The sequence below is a fragment of the Carcharhinus amblyrhynchos genome, chromosome 22, assembly GCF_965287045.1.
Source record: "Carcharhinus amblyrhynchos chromosome 22, sCarAmb.v2.hapA, whole genome shotgun sequence".
In the NCBI taxonomy this organism is placed as follows: domain Eukaryota; kingdom Metazoa; phylum Chordata; class Chondrichthyes; order Carcharhiniformes; family Carcharhinidae; genus Carcharhinus; species Carcharhinus amblyrhynchos.
In genome coordinates, this window is record NC_137345.1 from 33,953,378 (window position 1) to 33,971,474 (window position 18,097).

At 37.7% G+C, this 18,097-nt stretch overlaps 1 protein-coding gene across 4 annotated transcripts in view; it reads right to left on the reverse strand.

Annotated features, from left to right (window-relative positions):
- Nucleotides 1-18,097, reverse strand: part of LOC145357047 (protein phosphatase 1 regulatory subunit 12B-like) — a 235,361-nt gene that overhangs the window by 30,831 nt on the left and 186,433 nt on the right. For all 4 annotated transcript variants that reach the window (XM_080210108.1, XM_080210109.1, XM_080210107.1 and 1 more), the window contains one exon: nt 1,639-1,655. In XM_080210108.1, coding sequence (XP_080066234.1) covers nt 1,639-1,655 — 17 coding nt within the window. The remainder of the gene's footprint in view (nt 1-1,638; nt 1,656-18,097) is intronic.

An 18,097-nucleotide genomic window follows, 5' to 3' on the forward strand; every position in this document is an offset into this window, starting at 1 on the left:
ATGATATACAAGTAATAATCAATCTCAGGGGATCACTTGCAATGGTTCTTTTTCCTGTTCACACAACAACACTGATAATGACACCCAGCGATCCATCCACAATTCTGCTGTCCATGTCTTAACCCACACCGAGTCCTGTTCCTCTATCACTCCTGTGTTCACTGACCTACACCAGCTCCTGGTCAATAAATGTTGTTTTGGTTTCAAAATTTTCAGCCTCTTTTTCAAATCCCTTCATGACTTCACCCCTCTTGACCTCTGAAATCTCCTCCAGCCCTGCAACCCTCCAAGATATCAGCACCCCTCAAACACTGGCACTTTGTGAAACCCTTTTAATCACCCCACCATTGGCAGCTATGACTTCAACTGCTATAGCTTCAAGCTCTAAATGCTCTCCATCTCCCTTTCCTTCTTCAAGATGGTCTTTAAAATCTACTTACTTGCCTAACATTTTGGTCATCTGACCTAATACCTTTGCATGTGGCTCAGTGCCACATTGCTTTATAATGCTTCTGCATTATCTTGGAACATTTTATTAGTCCAAATTGTTCTATGAATGTAAGTTGTTGTTATCACGAGTCTCATGGAATCTTCAGGATTCCCCACCCAAGAGGGTTATGGAAGATCACTCATTGAGCATGCTTAAAGCAGCGATTGATAGATTTCTGATGAACAATAATAGGGTTTTGGGGATAGTGGGTGTAAAAGGCATTGAAGTGTCTAATCAGCTATGATCATATTAAATGGCGGAGCAGGTTCAATGGGTTGAATGACTTATTCCTGTTCCCATATTCCTAAAATGAGCTTAGACAGGGCATGAGGAGAGATAGAAAATAGAGAAAGATGTGAGGACTGGCTTTAGGTAGAGGGAACTTTAGAATAAGTTTAGCCTAGTGGGAGGCCCCGGGACAGAAGACTGAATGGTCTTGATCTTAGTGATCAAGAAGCCCATGAATTCTGTTGGGGTTGAGGATGGAGCTGAAAGGAGTTTAAGAAGGTGGTTTGCAGTAAAGAAGCAGGGGTTATCTTTGCATTCCAGAATGTTCCTGGAGCAGTGAACAGTTTTAACAAACAAAAGAATGGCTTGACAATGCTTTGTGTGATTCAGGCATGAATGTCTAAACCAGTTATACAATGAGTGAATCTATTGTTAAGGAACTCTTCTTGTGATAAATCCAATATTTATCAGGTATGTATAAAGTTTCATACTAGCAAATAAATGTGGAATCACTGACCCCCACAATGAGAGCTCCAAACCATTTGACACAAAGGTACTCCATGCAATTTTCAGTGCTTCACATTTATTTTAAGATGGACAAACTGAAAGCAATGCATAAATATTGTTTATATCATTTACAGATATGAGATATGAATCTTATCAAACATTTTACCAATAGACTATACTGATAATTTTAAATGAGGTGTAAAGATGCTGTGATCAACTGCAGTCAATTCTTTAAACATAACTACATGAACTTCACCAAAAATTAGTCAATACATTTGTCTTTAATTATCTAAGTTACCATTGTTCACACAGCCTGTGTAAGAAAACAGCTGATAACTGAAAAAAATACTCAGCTATTTTATTTACTGACAAAGGATGTAGTACATGCAAAATACAAAAAGCTAAGTTCTTACCTGCTGAGTCGATCATGCTGAAAAGAAAAAAAAACAAGCATTAGGATGCTGTTGAGAATTTATAAATAATTATTTGCAGATTCCAGATTTGTAATATTGGGGTGTAATTAAATGCACTTTGAGAAGGCACGGTTTAAATCTATGCTCACAAGCTACGGAGAAAGACTATTTTCTATATATCCACTAATCATAGAATCCTTACAATGCAGGAGGCCATTCGGCCCATTGAATCTGCACTGTCAGTAATCACACCCAGGGTATCCCTGTAACTCAAAGTATTTACAATCAACATAGGAGTGTGGGAGGAAACAAGAACATTCGGAGGAAGCTCACATAGATAGGGATATAATATGCAAGCTCTGTACCGTGAGCTGAGGCCAGAATTGAACCTGGGTCCCTGGCACTGTGAGGCAGTGGTGCTAACCACTATGCCATTCAAATCAAAATGGACAAACGTGGGCATTGATGTAGCTCAATTGAAACTTACCCTGTTAGATTGTGTGGCCAAAAGGAGTTACGTAGCTGATGTACCTAACAGACCAATGTTCAGAATGTTGCCAATGACCGCTCTCTTTCAGAAAAGTTTTGGGAACTCAGCAAGTACCGAAGTTTACATTCTTTCACGTGGCATGGCAACACCAACTTACCAGTTGCAGCCAGCCAGCTAGGGAAGAAATTCGTTAAGTTGCAACACTGACCATTTTAGGCTACAGGTCTGAACATAGCTGCTCGTTACATCAACACAAAATGCATCTCTCAATTGGAAGCTGGAAACTAGAGGCAACTTCAAACATGTGTTTTCTTTACCCCACCTCATGTCATGTCAGTTTCAGCTGCTTATCAAATTCTGATCATAATTTACTTAGCAAGTTAACTTTTTTTAAAAATTTGAAATAAAACTCTGAATTTCTTTGTTGGCTCATTTGATAACTAAGCTACACAGACCCACACAAAAGCCAAACTGGAATTTCAGCAGGGCTAGAATAATTGGCCTTCTTGGGCTTGAGGGGAATAGCAGCGATATGCCCATTCAATCATAATCATACCTCACTGAAAATATATGTATGTTAAAGTTCTCATATGCATAATGGCCACATTGAAAAGCGTTTCAAAATTATCAAGGCAAAGTTTGGCACCAAAGGAACTCAGTTACCTGGTAAAAGTATTTGCCAATCTATTCTGTTTTTGTGCAACGATTAATTACCTCAATTCTTCCAGCCAGCCATTAGCTACAAAGCATTGGTTTGTGTGTGACTGGCTAACAGAAAGTCCATATGCACCAGAATAGGCATACTATTACCATGTTCTGCACTACTGTGGGGTCTTTCACTAAAATATCTGGCAATAAAGTGATTACACCTATAGATACTGAAGGCAGAAAACACAAGTTTGAGTTTGCTGATTACTCGAGTACAAAGTTAGCATTTACCACAAAAGGTGACCTGTAGTTCACTGAGATACAATCTGAGCAAAGTACTGCAACAACAGACTTTATGTTTACTGGAAGATTAAAAAAAACTTCTACCAATATTTCCATGCACAACCAACAATTTTAGGAAATGTTAAATACTCATCAGGTCAGGCAGTATTTGTGAGAGAAGCGAAGTTAGCATTTCACATGGATTAGCTTTCATGAGAACTATTCTGATGTAAGGTCATCCACCAGAAACATTAACTGTTTCTCTCCACAGATGTTGCCTGACCTGCTGAATATTTCTACCATTTTCTGTTTTATTTCTGAGTTCCAGCAACTGCAACATTTTGCTTTTGTAATAATTCCAGGATGCTAAGTAGGTGATTAGAACTTAGGTGATTATTTCTAGCACTAAAAAATACATGTCATGCACTGCAAAAGCAGTTCTAGAGGATCAAAGAAATTCATCAAATGCTAAGTGGTTTGAGGTATTTTTACGATATGATGTATTGACATAAATGCAAGAGCATTTTGATATCTGCAATGGCTTCACAAACGTTTTAAAAGGGTCAAAAGCATTGCTCTCAAGATAATCATTTTACTGGAGATAGGTGAATGTTAATATGAGAAGGTAGTTAATTAAATATTGGTATTCCAAACTGCTTTATCCGTGATATAGATGTTCTGCTTAAAGATATTTCACTTAACAACATAATTTAAGTTTTAAATGCAAATAACTTGCTCAGACGATGTTTACTATTCTCCTCTATTGACATATTACCGTTGGAAAACATTCAGTATTCCTAAGAGTTGTACTGGATTGGATTTGAAATGTTAACTCCTGTTTCTCTCTTCACAGTTGCTGCCAGATCAGCTTAGTTTCCAGCATTTTGTTTTTATTTCCGATCTCTAGTATCCTCAGTATTTTATTAAATATTCTCAACAATGCAAGGCTTGTTGTCTACATTTCAGGCTTTAATTAATTCTGTAGACTGATTCCCCTTGATACATAAGCTGTTGAATAGGTTTTATATACTGTGGTCTGTCTCAAACCCAATTTGGACAAGGCACTTAAACACAGAACAAGTACAGCATGTTACAGGCCCTTCGGCCCTCAGTGTTGTGCCAGGCTTTATCTGAAACCAGCACCAAGCTATCCCAGTCCCTATCATTGTGGTGTGCTCCATGTGCCTATCCAATAACCACTTGAAAGTTCCTAAAACGTCCAATTCCACTATCACAGCAGGCAGTCCATTCCACAACCCAACCACTCTCTGAGTAAAGAACCTACCTCGGACATCCCTCCTATATCTCCCACCATGAACCTTATAGTTATGCCTCCTAATATCTGCTACATCCACCCGAGGAAAGAGTCTCTGAATGTCCACTCTATCTATTCCCCTCATCATCTTATAAACCTCTATTAAGTCACCTCTCAATATTGTAGTAAGTTTCACATCAGCCACTAGCAAAGGAAAGCACCAAAGGGAGTCTACAGTTTCTTGCATAAAGTTACAATCACAGTATTCTCTCCTTAAAATTTGTTTTTCTAGTTTTGACAAAGGCCTATTCACATCAATAAATGCAGACACAGGCCAATAACAGGACTTAAAAGATTTGTTGCAGTAATCCTGCAATACTTTTTAACAAGGACGTGTTTGTACTGGAAACTTAATTTTCCAATTACAGTTCAAGGGTAGAAGTAACATTTTTCAATATACCTAATGTTTGTTTTTCCAATTCCATTTAAACAGAAATAGTTCCTCCATTATCTCAGATGAATATTGGCCATCTCCTGGCAAGATAGGATGAACATGGAAGTACACCAACATAGACATCACCAGCATAATGATAGCAGGAACCCCCAACCCACTGATCACCCTGCCCCTGAGAAGCCCCACCCCATTAGGTCATGCCCCCTTGGCATTGGCACCTCACCCTCTGAGATTTTGATGGCCCCCCTTCACTACAGCAGGGTCAGGCTGTCAGCTCCCTGCAACTAGTGAGTTATACTAAACCATGCTGGAGTGAACCACTCCTGGCTAGGATGGGGGCAGCAGAAGGAGGAGGAGGAGGGGAGGGGGTGGGAGTGGAGAGAAGAGGCTAGCAGGCCTGGAGATTTCAGTCCCAGGCCCGCTAATGAGATTTAGAATAGATGAAAAAGTCAATTTACATAATTTTGCAGCTCTGCACCTATTTCTGGCATGGAGCTGATGACGCTGGAAATCCAGCGCCCACAGAATCATGGGCATCCAGAGGAGTGCCCATAAAACGGTCTGTGCTCGAGTTACCCAGCTACAAAAGCAGCTCTGTGGACTGGGAGAATCCCTTCACAATCCACGACAAGCTTGGTATCAGTGTATGACTAACGTCCATGAATGCAACAAAAGGACGCTGGCATGTGAGACCTCAAATTGACTGAGATTGGAATTACTGTATGAGAAGTCCTTACTGTGTACTAGAGCACCTGAGAACAAACAGTCAGCACAGGAAAAGCAGAAGACCAAAGAAAAAGCATCAGTGGACCTTGGGCCAGCACCACCAGGGACACAAATTAGCCTCTACAGCCACAACAGCCAACGTTCAATACAGGAATGACATATACCTGGGTACCACCCATTGTTTCCTGAGCCAGATGGATGCCAATAATAATATTAATTATAATAATTGCCAGATATTAGATATGCTCTTATCTGTAAGATTTTACATCAATTCCATTTCCTAAAATTTGCTTCTAAAAAAACGCACCTCTAATGCAATTGCACCACAGATGGCAAGAAACATCGCCACCAACAAGCACAATTCAAAACAGTACCAGATTACTACAAATTAGAAAGTTATAACTTCTCCAATTACATGCCGCAACAACTATGTTTAAATAGATGTGCTGGCTCAGTCTGAATTTTTGCTGCACAAAGGAGGTAAGGAGATCAAAGAGTTTGGGTGACAGGGATGTGGTTGAACATGGCAGGGAAGGGGCCTGTGTTAAAAGTTATGAGAATAAAATGAGAAAAGAGTAAGGAAATTCTAAAATGGTGTGCAGCATAAACAATAGTTTTAATACACAGTTGAAAAAGATCTATTAGTTTCCTTACATGTATCGCCTCTACTTTCTCCTCTGACGTCTTCTTCTAGTGCTCTTCAAAAAGGAACTCACAAAGTACTTACTCATCAAGAAATAGGTCATTCAACCTAATAGTTTCATGCCAGTGTTTATGTCTTACATGAGCCTCTTCCCATCTCTTTCTATTTAATCTGTTCAACATTTTTTTCTATCCCTTTCTTACTCATGTTCTTATCTAGTTTCCTCTGGAATGCATCAATTTGAGTACAGGAAGAGAAAGTGGATCCATGAAAAATAAAAATACATCTGAAGTTCACATTCAGTTGAAGAAAAACAAAGAAAAATAGCTTTTTTTGCAAAAAGGGTGGAAAACATTTATTTTCTGATTTGAACCCAAGGGCAAAGAAAGCTTTTTGAATGGAGGAAATTTTTGTATAGAACATCAACACTAAGCTTTGTTGCAGTTAGTCTAAAACCAGTTAAGCTCAGAGAGGAGAATAGTAATGTACAATGATTTGAAAAAGAAACAAAATTCAATTTCAAATTTGCTAAAGTTTTTAGAACATTTCAAATAGTTATACACACCCACCACTATTGATTTATTTAACTTTTTAATTGTGAAAACAAGATTCAATACTGACATCACTATGAACAGTCCAAAGAAGTGCAGGTTTGGTGGACTGGCCATGCTAAATTGCCTTTTAGTGTCTCAAGATGAGAGTTTTGGGGATTTGTGGGGAAAGTGTGTGGGGATTACAGGGATAGGGCTGTGGTGTGGGTCTGAGCAAGATGCTCTCTCTGTTGGACAGTGGTGCAGACTTGTTGCAGACTCAATGGGTTGATTGGCCTTTTTTCTGTACTCTAGGGTTCTATGATTCTATGACACATCAAAACTGCCATCATTTTATTTAACCCACTAAATGACATTAAAGAAAACTTTAAATCTCATTACATCAAAAACATTAATACACATTTCAAACTTTCAGCACTGTTTATGAAGGAAGGGGTAAATGGCACTTGTAAATCTAATACATCACTCATACATGCATACCTGGCTTCAGCACTTTTTAAAGATCAAAACACGCAGAAGAGGAGGAACATACATTGGAGAAGATCATCTAACTCAATCCTTCAACAAATGTGTCTAATCAATTACAAAGGCTAGACTGACTTGCAGGCAGTGACATTAATCATACACAGTTAAAGCAAGGGAGGCTCCACAGAGTAAGCAAGATGATTATTGCTTTGACAGCAGCTTGCTGAATCTGCTGTGCAGTTTTTGATCACTTGAGGGAGCAATGTCAAAACTGAAACCAACCTCATGGTCTACCATGTGGTCATGATCCCTACCCTACTGTCAAGGGCTGAAACATGATATAATGTACAGGAGGCACTTCAAAGCCCTGGAGTCATACCAGCAATGCTACCTGTGGAAGATCTTGCATATTAAGTGCGAGGACAGATGCACCAACATTGGCATCCTCTCACAAGTATTCACTAACAACTTTATTGGCTTTAGCTCAGATGTCAGATACCAAGCTCCAAAGCAAGTCTGCTTCTTTCAGCTCAGTCACTGAAGTGGGCAGAAGTTTGCAAGGATATGCTGAAAACCAACATGAAGAAATGCAACGCTAATATGAACTCCTGGAGACCATTACCTTGGACTGAACCAGACGGTAGGAGAGTCTGTGGGAAAAGTCCCACCATTTTGTGGCCCAATGACAACAAAATGAAGAGGTAAAGTGAGAGCAGCAAAAAGAATGTGCCATGATCTGGACAAATAACACACAACTAGACATCATGCATAACAAATACCCTACGTACCATATCAGCCAGATCAACCATCTTCAAACCCAAGACAAATGTGCAGCACAATAACAGATTCAAGTTTTTAATTACAAATGCCAGTTCATTTATACAGTTGAGCTTTGTTTTTACAGGGGCAAATTAATTCATAATTAGAATATGCAAAAAACAGCCTACATAGAAAATGCAAGAAAAATGTCGAGCAAAACCGATATTCAACTGAAGATAACCAACATAAATTTGCCTAATGTAGATAAAGACAATACAAAGATTTGGAAGAACTTGCCAAATGGAAATAAAATGTAACTGAAAATATTAATACAAAGAACCATGAGATCTGGATCAACGTTTCACCTTCTATGAGTCAAGTTAAAATTAAAATGCCTTTGTGAAAAATAAAATGGTAATTGCTAATTCAGATCTCTCGATTCATAATGTTTTAAAACCATAATCTTCCCAAATATTCCAACGGTCACACCCAACAGTTTGAAGCAATGCATCAACTCTTATTGCCTTATCACCTGCTTGGACCTCAAACTTTTGTGTGATGACGTTTTAATTCCCTTCATACCCCAGCATTTCCATTTTTTTAAATGCATAATGCCACTGATTGAAGAGGGCCTGAATTTCCACGGAGTGACAATCAGATATGGCCAGGCGAGAGCTGTATAGGGCAGCCTGCTCCTGAAGCGTTCAGTTGAGTGCTACTGCATCAGAGGGAGAGTCATGGTCCTTCTTAAATCACTAACAGCAATAAAGCAGATATGTTTTAATGTTTTTGACAAGCTAGGGAAAAAGTATGTGCATGGGGTCAGGGGGTAGGATTGTCAGTAGGAGGGGTATTGATTCAGGTCAGGCATTGCCAGTGAAGGAGGTGGGGTGCCTGTACAGTGGTTACCCTGAAGTTTGAAATGGTTTTAATCCTTAAATTCTAATACAACACAGTCAGAACATTTCAGGTTTGTGACTTAAATTGCATTTTCAGATGCCCCCAGTGCAAGGCAATTGCCTATAAGAAGTTTGCACTCTTAGACAATTGCCGTATAAACCTTACGTGGGAACTCCTTGGGGTGGGGGAGGAGGAAAGAGTTCCAGTGCATTGATGGGTACACTCCAATTGCACTGCCCTGGAACATACTGGATCTCTTTGCAAGCCATGGTATTACATACTATACATTTCAGACACTGAAATGTGGATAGGTCTTTCGTTCTCAAGAGAAGCATCAGAACAGCAGACATGAAATTTCAGAAACATATCACCAACTATAAAATAATATTTCAAACGAGAATACTGGTAAACATCAAAGGCAATTTTCACTTTAAAATGTGTATGATTAATAGTTGTAATTAATTGCCTGCTGAACATTGCTTCTTTAAGAAACAAACAACAGATACTGCTGTTTGAGGGATCTCACAGTGTGTAAACTGGCTTGTGTTTACCTACAGAAAATAAACACAGATTATGCTTCCAAGTCATTTTTTTGGTTTGGACATATTTGGGGATGTTCTGAGGACACAAGGTTGTTTTCAAATGCAAGTGTTCTAAACTCATCGCTTCCAATAGGCATTAATATTCAAGTAACAATTGTTTATTTACAGAGGAGTTTGAAAGTATTTTCCAACAAAACATATGTACTGGCACAAAATTCTCCCATTTCTGCAATTTTTACCCATCAAGAACCTAACCCTGGTGGATTCGATATTCAGAAATTGTTTTTGGTCTAATTGTAAAGGAAAATTATTCTTTTCCGCAGGAATTTAGGTCTGCGAGACTTTTTAAAAAATATCACAATTAATTTTGTCTGCGCCTAATGTTCCCTGTGACAAATGGAAAATCTATTTGGTAATAAAAGCAAAATGTCACAATTCTCAACAAAACTAAAATCCTTTCCAATTTTATCATAATTTCCCTTTCCTGACTTCTCCATCACGTTAGCCCTTCCACTCACACCACCGTTTGTGACTGCAAGAGTAGATCGGTCCAGCCAAATATCTCTAAAAATACTGTACTTGGTTGGACTATTTTAAGATAATTTTCAAATGATTCAGGGAAGTACACCCCTCTCTAGGAGGATCTTTTTCTCCCACGCTCGACTGAACTAAAAACTGATGCAACTTATCCTCCAGAGTAGTTCTGGTTGCAAAGGCACATCAAAACAAAAGTCAAGAGTCTTTTCATAGAATCCTTACAGTGTAGGGGATCATCTGGTCCATCATGTCTGCGATTTTCTGACAGAGCATCACACCCAGCCCCTGTCTCTATTGCTGCATGTATTTGCCCTACTAATAACCTACACGTCTTGGGACACTAAGGGACAATTTAGCATGGCTAATCCACCTAACCTGCACGTCTTTGAATTATAGGAGAAAACCAGAGCATCCAGCTTAAATCCAAGCAAACACAGGGTAAATGCATAGTCACCCAAAGCCAAAATCAAACCAGGGTCCCTGGCACTGTGAGGCAGCAGCGCTAACCACTGTGCCACCTTGATTTGCAAATCAATACAATAATATCCTTACTATTTCTCTACAAATATACCGGATGGATATTGGAACAATTTTGAAATGTGGTGTTGCTGCTGGGCCTGAAAATCATGCGTTTATTTTGGTGGTGGAAAGAACTTAAGACTAAGGAACTGAAAGCACATGCTTCAGCAGGAAGGTCTTAAAATTACACTGCACGATATTTATGCATGGATAATAAATACATGTTAACAAGCAAAACACATTTATTTTTAAAGGCAGCAATCATCCATTAAAAAATTATGCACAACACAGTTTATGTTTGATTCCAATTACTTTTAAAAGAATCTTTACTTTTGATCTTTTGTCAACATGCAAAAATGTGCCAAAGATGCATTATTCAAACAACAAGTGGAGCATTGTGTTTGGATTCATGATTGTTGCTCCAAGTATTACTGCTGTTAATGTTGGTCACCTACTTAAGTAAAATAGCTGACCTGTATGAAAACAATGTTCTAAGTCGAATAGTCAGTGGTAAATTATTCAGAAGTCTGATATCCAAAAACCTGATGGTATTCTGAGACCAAAAAGGGCATCATCATTCTGAATAGTGAAAGCAATTAAAACTTGCAGCTTTGCTACACCCTTAAAATTAACAACTTTCAGCAGTCACCTTAAGAATATATCTCTGCTCTTTACTTCAAATTATGAATGCCGCAAAGGAGAATGAAATAAATAACAATGAATAGGAAGGCACAGCCCTTTAAAAATAAGGGGTTACTCATTTATGAGAAATGAGGAGATTTTTTTCCTCAGATTCTCCTCTTCAAAAGGCAGTGGAAGCACAGTCTTTGAAGATTTTTACGGCAAGCTCAATAGATTCTTGATTAACAAGGGGGTGAAATGCAGGAATGTGGGGTTGAAGTTACAGTCAGATCAGCCATGATCTTATTAAATGGAGGAGCATGTTTGAAGGGTGGAGTGGTCTACTTCTGCTCTTAATTCATATATCCTGACAGATATACCTTTGTGTAACCGATTTCTGTTCAGCCTTGAGAGACGGCAACGTAAGGTACACGAGCAGCAACCTTTTTCACAACTACCAGGATATTATTAAACTAGAAAGGGTGCAGAAAATATTTACTAAGATGCTACTGGGACTTGACAGTTTGAGTTATAAGGATAGGCTGGGACATTTACCCTGGAGTGTGGGAGGCTCAGGGGTGATCTTATGGAGGTCTATAAAATAACAATCTTTCCTAAAGGTAGGGGAGTCTAAAACTAGAGGTCATAGATTTAAGATGACAGGGGAGAGATACAAAAGGGTCCAGAGAGGCAATTTTTCTCACAGAGGGTGATGAATGTCCGGAATGAGCTGCTAGAGATAATAGTAGAACTGGGTACAATTTTGTCTTTTAAAAAGCATTTAGACAGTTACATGGGTAAGAACGGTATTGAGGGATATGAGACAAAAGCAGGCAATTGGGACTAGCTTAATGGTAAAAACTGGGCAGCACGGACAAGTTGGGCTGAAGGGCCTGTATCCGTGCTGTAAACTTCTATGACTTGGCATGTCCAGTACAAGAACGTCACTTGTACATTTCAGTCAATACTTCAAAAGGATGGACACAAACGAGCTGTTAAGCCAGCAGTAGCAAATCAGGTGTCTTTTGATATTTGGATTACAGACATTAAGTCCCCAGTGAATATCAAATTAAATATAGACATAGCTGAGAGTACCTGACAGCCATTCATTTCGTTTTTTCAGGATGGGTCAACATCTAAAGACTAGTTTCCAGACTGCCTGTTTCATACTGGACAAAAAAAATGCCCAAAACTCAGTGGTGACTATCTACTCCCCATTGTATCATGATAGCCTCCCCCCTCCAAACTAGAATTGGTGGGCCGTGGTAGTCAACCCATGGTCATGTGATCAAAGCTAGTTTCAGGGATTGCACCCTTATAACCCAGGACTCAGTAAATCCATCAGAACTATACTTTTCAGTCCAAGAACCAGAATCAAACTAGTCATCAAGCAGCTAGAATATGTTATCCTGCTCTAGTTAAAGTTCACTGGGGAACCAATGTCCAAGAAATTTGGCTACAAGAAACCTTACAACTTGTTGTGAACTTTTCCTTAACAAGACTCTCACTTCAACTTTTAAATCAAATCATAACAGAAAAACCATAAGCTTGCCATATGGGAGACCAGAAATCATAAATCAGAGACTGAATTAACTGCAATCCGTAAAAGTGCGCTATCTTTAAATGTACCTAATCTTTGTGTCTCTGCATGCATGAAATCAAGTCTGTGGTGTTGCATTAATTAAAGGTAAATGTTTGAAATTAATTAATTTTCATTTTAAACTCTCAAAAACCTGCTGCTGAATTATTTAATTGGAATACATCCTCCAAGGACAAGCAAAAACACCCTTTTTTCCATATAAAACACCAATTAACAGGCAGTAAGCGAGCATATACATTGTGTCTGTGACACTTTTCTTTAATCAGTGGATTTATTTATTGATAATAGTTACTTAAGGAAAGGCAATGCTAGGAATTATTTGAAAAAAATCTTCCTATGGTGTCAGAAAATTACTAATAGTTTTACCAGATATTTATCGATCTCAAAAGCAATTAGATCTTCATTTGGTCTGTTGCACATTTATAAAGAAATCCCAGGGTTCAGAACAGAAGCAGTACAAAAACAATTTGATACTCTCTACTTTCATTACTGCCCATTATCAGCACATGAATATGTTCAATGATTAGAACATCATTTATTCATTTTTTTCTTAAATCTCCTTTATGGTATATCTTACAAAAATATAGTATTTCTCACTCATGTAAAAGCAGCTAATAAGGCCCCACACATGATTTCTGCATACGGCAATTAAACTCAAGTGAATCTTTAGATCACCTTTAGCTGGTTATTTATTCTTAAATATAAACTGCTACACATTAATTTGCACCTAGCCTGCACTTAACTGTTGCCCAAATAACTGAGCCTAACAGTTCTAAGCGCCTCTACTTTCTCAGAAGACTAAGGAAATTTGGCATGTCAGCTATGATTCTCACCTACTTTTACAGATGCACCATAGAAAGCATTCTTTCTAGTTGTATCACAGTTTGGTATGGCTCCTGCTCTGCTCAAGACTGCAAGGAACTGTAAAAGGTCATAATGTAGCCCAATCCATCACGCAAACCAACCTCCATCGATTCTGTCTACACTTCCCGCTGCCTCATAATTAAAGATCCCATGCACCCCAGACATTCTCTCTTTCACCTTGTTACTTTGGGAAAAAGATAACAAAAGTCTGACGTCACGTACCAACCGAGTCAAGAACAGCTTCTTCTCTACTGCTGCCAGAATTTTGAATGGATTTACCTTGCATTAAGTTGACCTTTCTCTATACCCTAGCAATGACTATAACACTACATTCTGCACTCTCATTTCCTTCTCTATGAATGGTACATTTAGTCTGTATAGCATGCAAGAAACGATATTTTTCACTACATGATAATACATATGACAATAATAAATCAAATCAATTATGACATTTACCAAACTGATTACAGTGGGTAAACCAGCAATACATAAAATTCAAGCCACATACAGCTTTTAAATGGAACTCAAACATAAGGTTGGCTTGAATGTAAGACAGCTGAACATTTGTTTTGTAGTTTAATGACAAAACTAAACCTTTAAGTATACTAACTTTAATTAATCCTATCAAAGCATAATTCTATATGTAGAAGATCAAACTTACTGAAATTAAACAGGGAGTGAGAGACATAAGGGAGTAGAAAATGTCGTGGTTGGGAGTGGGGAGGAGATAAGTGGCATCAGGTTTACTTCTTGTATAGTCACAAGTTTCCGACACGACAGCTATCTGCTGCTACTAATGAGAATGTACATTTGAACACTGGACAAAAACAAGACTGATGAAGAATACTGATGCTGCAATGATCGTCTTGACTAAGCATTCCTCCAACATCCTCAGTTCAAATGCATACACAAGGAACTACCACTCAGATGACGCACCTTAAGGCTGTTTAATGGTCGTGAAGCTCCTGCACAAGAATTTTGAAGTCGGGGTATAAAACAGTTGAGACAAAACTAGTGGGAAAACTGGAAGAGGAAAAAGATCTATGCAGTGAACAAATATTTTCCATAAAGGATAATGTTTTGCAACATTCAATAGCAGAATTTTGGAATATGCTGTGATAGCATGCATAAATAATAAATTCTTAGTTTTCTTTCTTGCAATGCATTTTACTGCTTTTAAGGTTAATAATTTGCATCAGACACATTCTAGCTATGTCTCAAATTCAATGTTTTAAACACACTGGTGCTTTAAAATCGTCCAGATTTTTGAATCAGTTCAATGTACACTACATCCCTCGAATACCAAAAATATTCTGTTCTCTAATTCAGATATATATTCATCTTGATTGATGGTATTGATAAACATTGAAATGATGTAATGACTTCCATGATCAATCAAGAGTTATGAATCAGGTAAAAGACAATCTCCTGATTTCACAAACATCATTTTTCATGGTAATTTGCAAAAAAGTGTTTCTTCAAAACATACTTGACAAAATGAATATCTTGTTGCTGCAATGATTTTCCTTTTGTTTGATCAAAATTTCTTTCAGGCTTGTAGTTTATATTTCAAGCTGGATTTCTCTAGCAAGTTTTCCCTGGGCCCCAAGCTCTACTTTCCCTCTGCACATTATGTCTGTTCCACAGCAGCTGTTGCTAATTACATACAACTTCCACAATAACCTCCCACAAATGATTCCTGTATATGCTTAAAAAGACCACACAATCAGAACTGACATTAAATGGAACTGGCCACAACGATTAAGAGAAAATCTTTCATTATTTTCCCTTCATTTGTTCACTCTGTTGTACATGTAACATACAGATTCAGAACCATTACTGAAGTTAATCCGTCAGCATACACATATATGCTAGTGCCAATTACTGTGAAAGAAAGCATGAGCGCATCTTGTCTGAATGTAACAGTAAACAGAGACATACAAATTGCACTATGAAAATATTGGGCAGTATACAAAAAAGTATGTTGACTCTTACATTTACTACTCCCAATACGCTTTCAAACTCAGTACAATTGTCAAAATCAGCAGTTGTAAGGAGAAAGAAAACAGTCAGACGGAAAAGTCAGCAACATGATTTTCTTGAGTTTACTTCAGAATGAAATTTTTTTAAATTTTTTTCTGAAACACAAAAACACTGCAGCACTGGATTTACTTTAACCCTCAGAAGGTACATAAATAGAAGATTGACTGCTTAACAGCTTCTATGTGGTAGATGTGTCAGGATTTAACAAAAAAAATTACAACCCACACCCATATATTTGTTGCACAGTTGCTAGGCCTCTTTTATTACTATATCAGAGCACAGCAATGAAAGTCAGTGGTTTTCTTACTCGGAATGTCTTGCTGGTGGGTGAAGGTGAGCAAGGTGGTGTCTCTGGCTGTGTTTTCCTGCTCCTCGTCAGGTCCTTATTTCTAGAATATAGCGCTGACATAGTTACCCAAATCCAAGGTATTCACTTCTGATCAGTGCTGTATTAAGGTTCACTTCTCTGAGTAACTTTTTTGTATGATCAAACACGTTGCCGTCAGAACTGGTTTGTCCGTATCCAAAGCTGTAATTGCAGATATTTGCTTTACAACAGTGCAGGCTGACAGGTAAAATGAAAATAGGACTGTAAGAAGAATTGTTGGTCTTCAAACTGAGATTTGTTCTTCCTTAGTTGCACCAAGAGTCCAGCACATTTAAAAAGAAACAGATGAATGTATCAAATAAAATCCCAGAGGACTGTCTTTCAAAATATTACAGCTGCAAAAAAGTGGTTTTCAATTTACCTGAACTGTACAATAAGACGGCGAAATTGAGATAACCATCAAAACACAATCTTTCATTTTGAGACTTTGTTCACATCAAGGGGGTGGAGCACCACTTGATGATGTATGAATACAGCAAGTTTTGTTTTGTGCTTATTGCCTTAGCTGGGTTGTCTCATGTGCTGCTTTCTTTATGGCATTTCAAATTTTTTTGACTTGAATAGGAATGCTGGAATTATGCCAAAGGCACCATTCGCTTTCAGCTGGGAATTAAGTTTTTTCTCTGAGGAAGAAACTCCTTAAAAGTTCCCTTTCATGCATATGGGTTCAACAATTTTAACAAGGAAGTCATTACATTGAATGATAGAATGATTTTTGGAATGATTTTCCCCTCAGTTTTGTTTAAACAAATCCCGCAGCAAAGCAAACTTTCTCAGTGAACAATTAACTATTTACTTTCACTAAGTGAAGGACTGCATGCTTGCTACTGTTTAAGGGTATAGATGTTAGACTATTAATAGCAACTAGTTACTTAATATACAAACTTGAATGGTCTCATTTTGCATCCTTGCAGATGCATTTTTCATAGTAATTTTTGTCTTATAAGGAAACAACTAGGTTTAGAAACAACCACAATAAAAAGCAGAGTGAAATTTTATGCAAAGATCTGATATTCAGAACTATTCTTTTGGCAGGTCAACAAATCTGATTTATAGTTACGATAAATTACTATCACCTGTCAACATTGTTTATTGCTTGAAGGCTGTATATTCCATAGAGGCTGGGACTGCATATGATCCTAAAATCATAAAGCTAAAAAATTCTCCCAAAGAGGCATTTACCTTTAGCAGTTCCAGGAAAATAAACTAAATTTTCTGTTTGAACATGCAGAGTATCAGGATTGTATAACAAGTTGATTGCACCAAGAGTCAAAGAAACGGATTTTGATCTTTAAATTTTAAATGCTACTTGTATTTTTAGTGTAGCATATTTTTTCAAGAAGTGTAAATAATTGTGAGCCTCCTCTGTACTGAAGAAATTAGAATAATACAATTGAATACTTTTAGGACACAGAGATAGAACAAAACATTGGATAAAGAGAATGCATTAAGTTCAAACTTTTCCTTAAGAAAGCTATGTATTCACATACCAACATTCTGAAAAGATATGGCATATATCTGCTGTATAAAACTTAAGTGATTAAATCCCATTTTAGATATTGATTTCAGAGGAGTTATGGACAATAGTTTTCTACTGGCAAATAGATGGATTTCCAAAAACTGGTGGAATCCACAAGTCACAGCACTGAAGTAATCAAGGAAATGATTCCAAAATGATCTCCCTTTTGAATGCCTTTCTCTCTCTGAATACTTAAACAGTACTTAAACTGCAGTAACATAGTGCCCAAAATCTTTCACATGCAGGAAGATTGAAACTCTCCTAAATCTAATCAAATGAACTTAGAACATAGGGTTTCACATACAGAAGTTGACAAGCAAAGCTGGTGTGGCACTTAGAAAAGCAAAAAAGTGACCAATGGTTTTGCAAATCACTGAATGTAGTACAAAAGCAAGGAATCGTGGTAAACAACTAGAGGTTAGTGATTAGGCCTCCAATATTTAGGAAAGACAATGGCACCAAAGATGAGATACTTTTGTTATGTGAAGACACTAAAGAAACTGGATTACTTTCCTTAGAATACAAACGGGCAAGGAGAATGTTAATAGAGGTGTTCAAAGTTCTGAAGGGTACTAGTCTTTCCATATTCAGAGAGATTAATAACCAGAAGAGCCAGGTTTAAGTTAATTTGCAAGAAAAAGATTGAGTGGGGA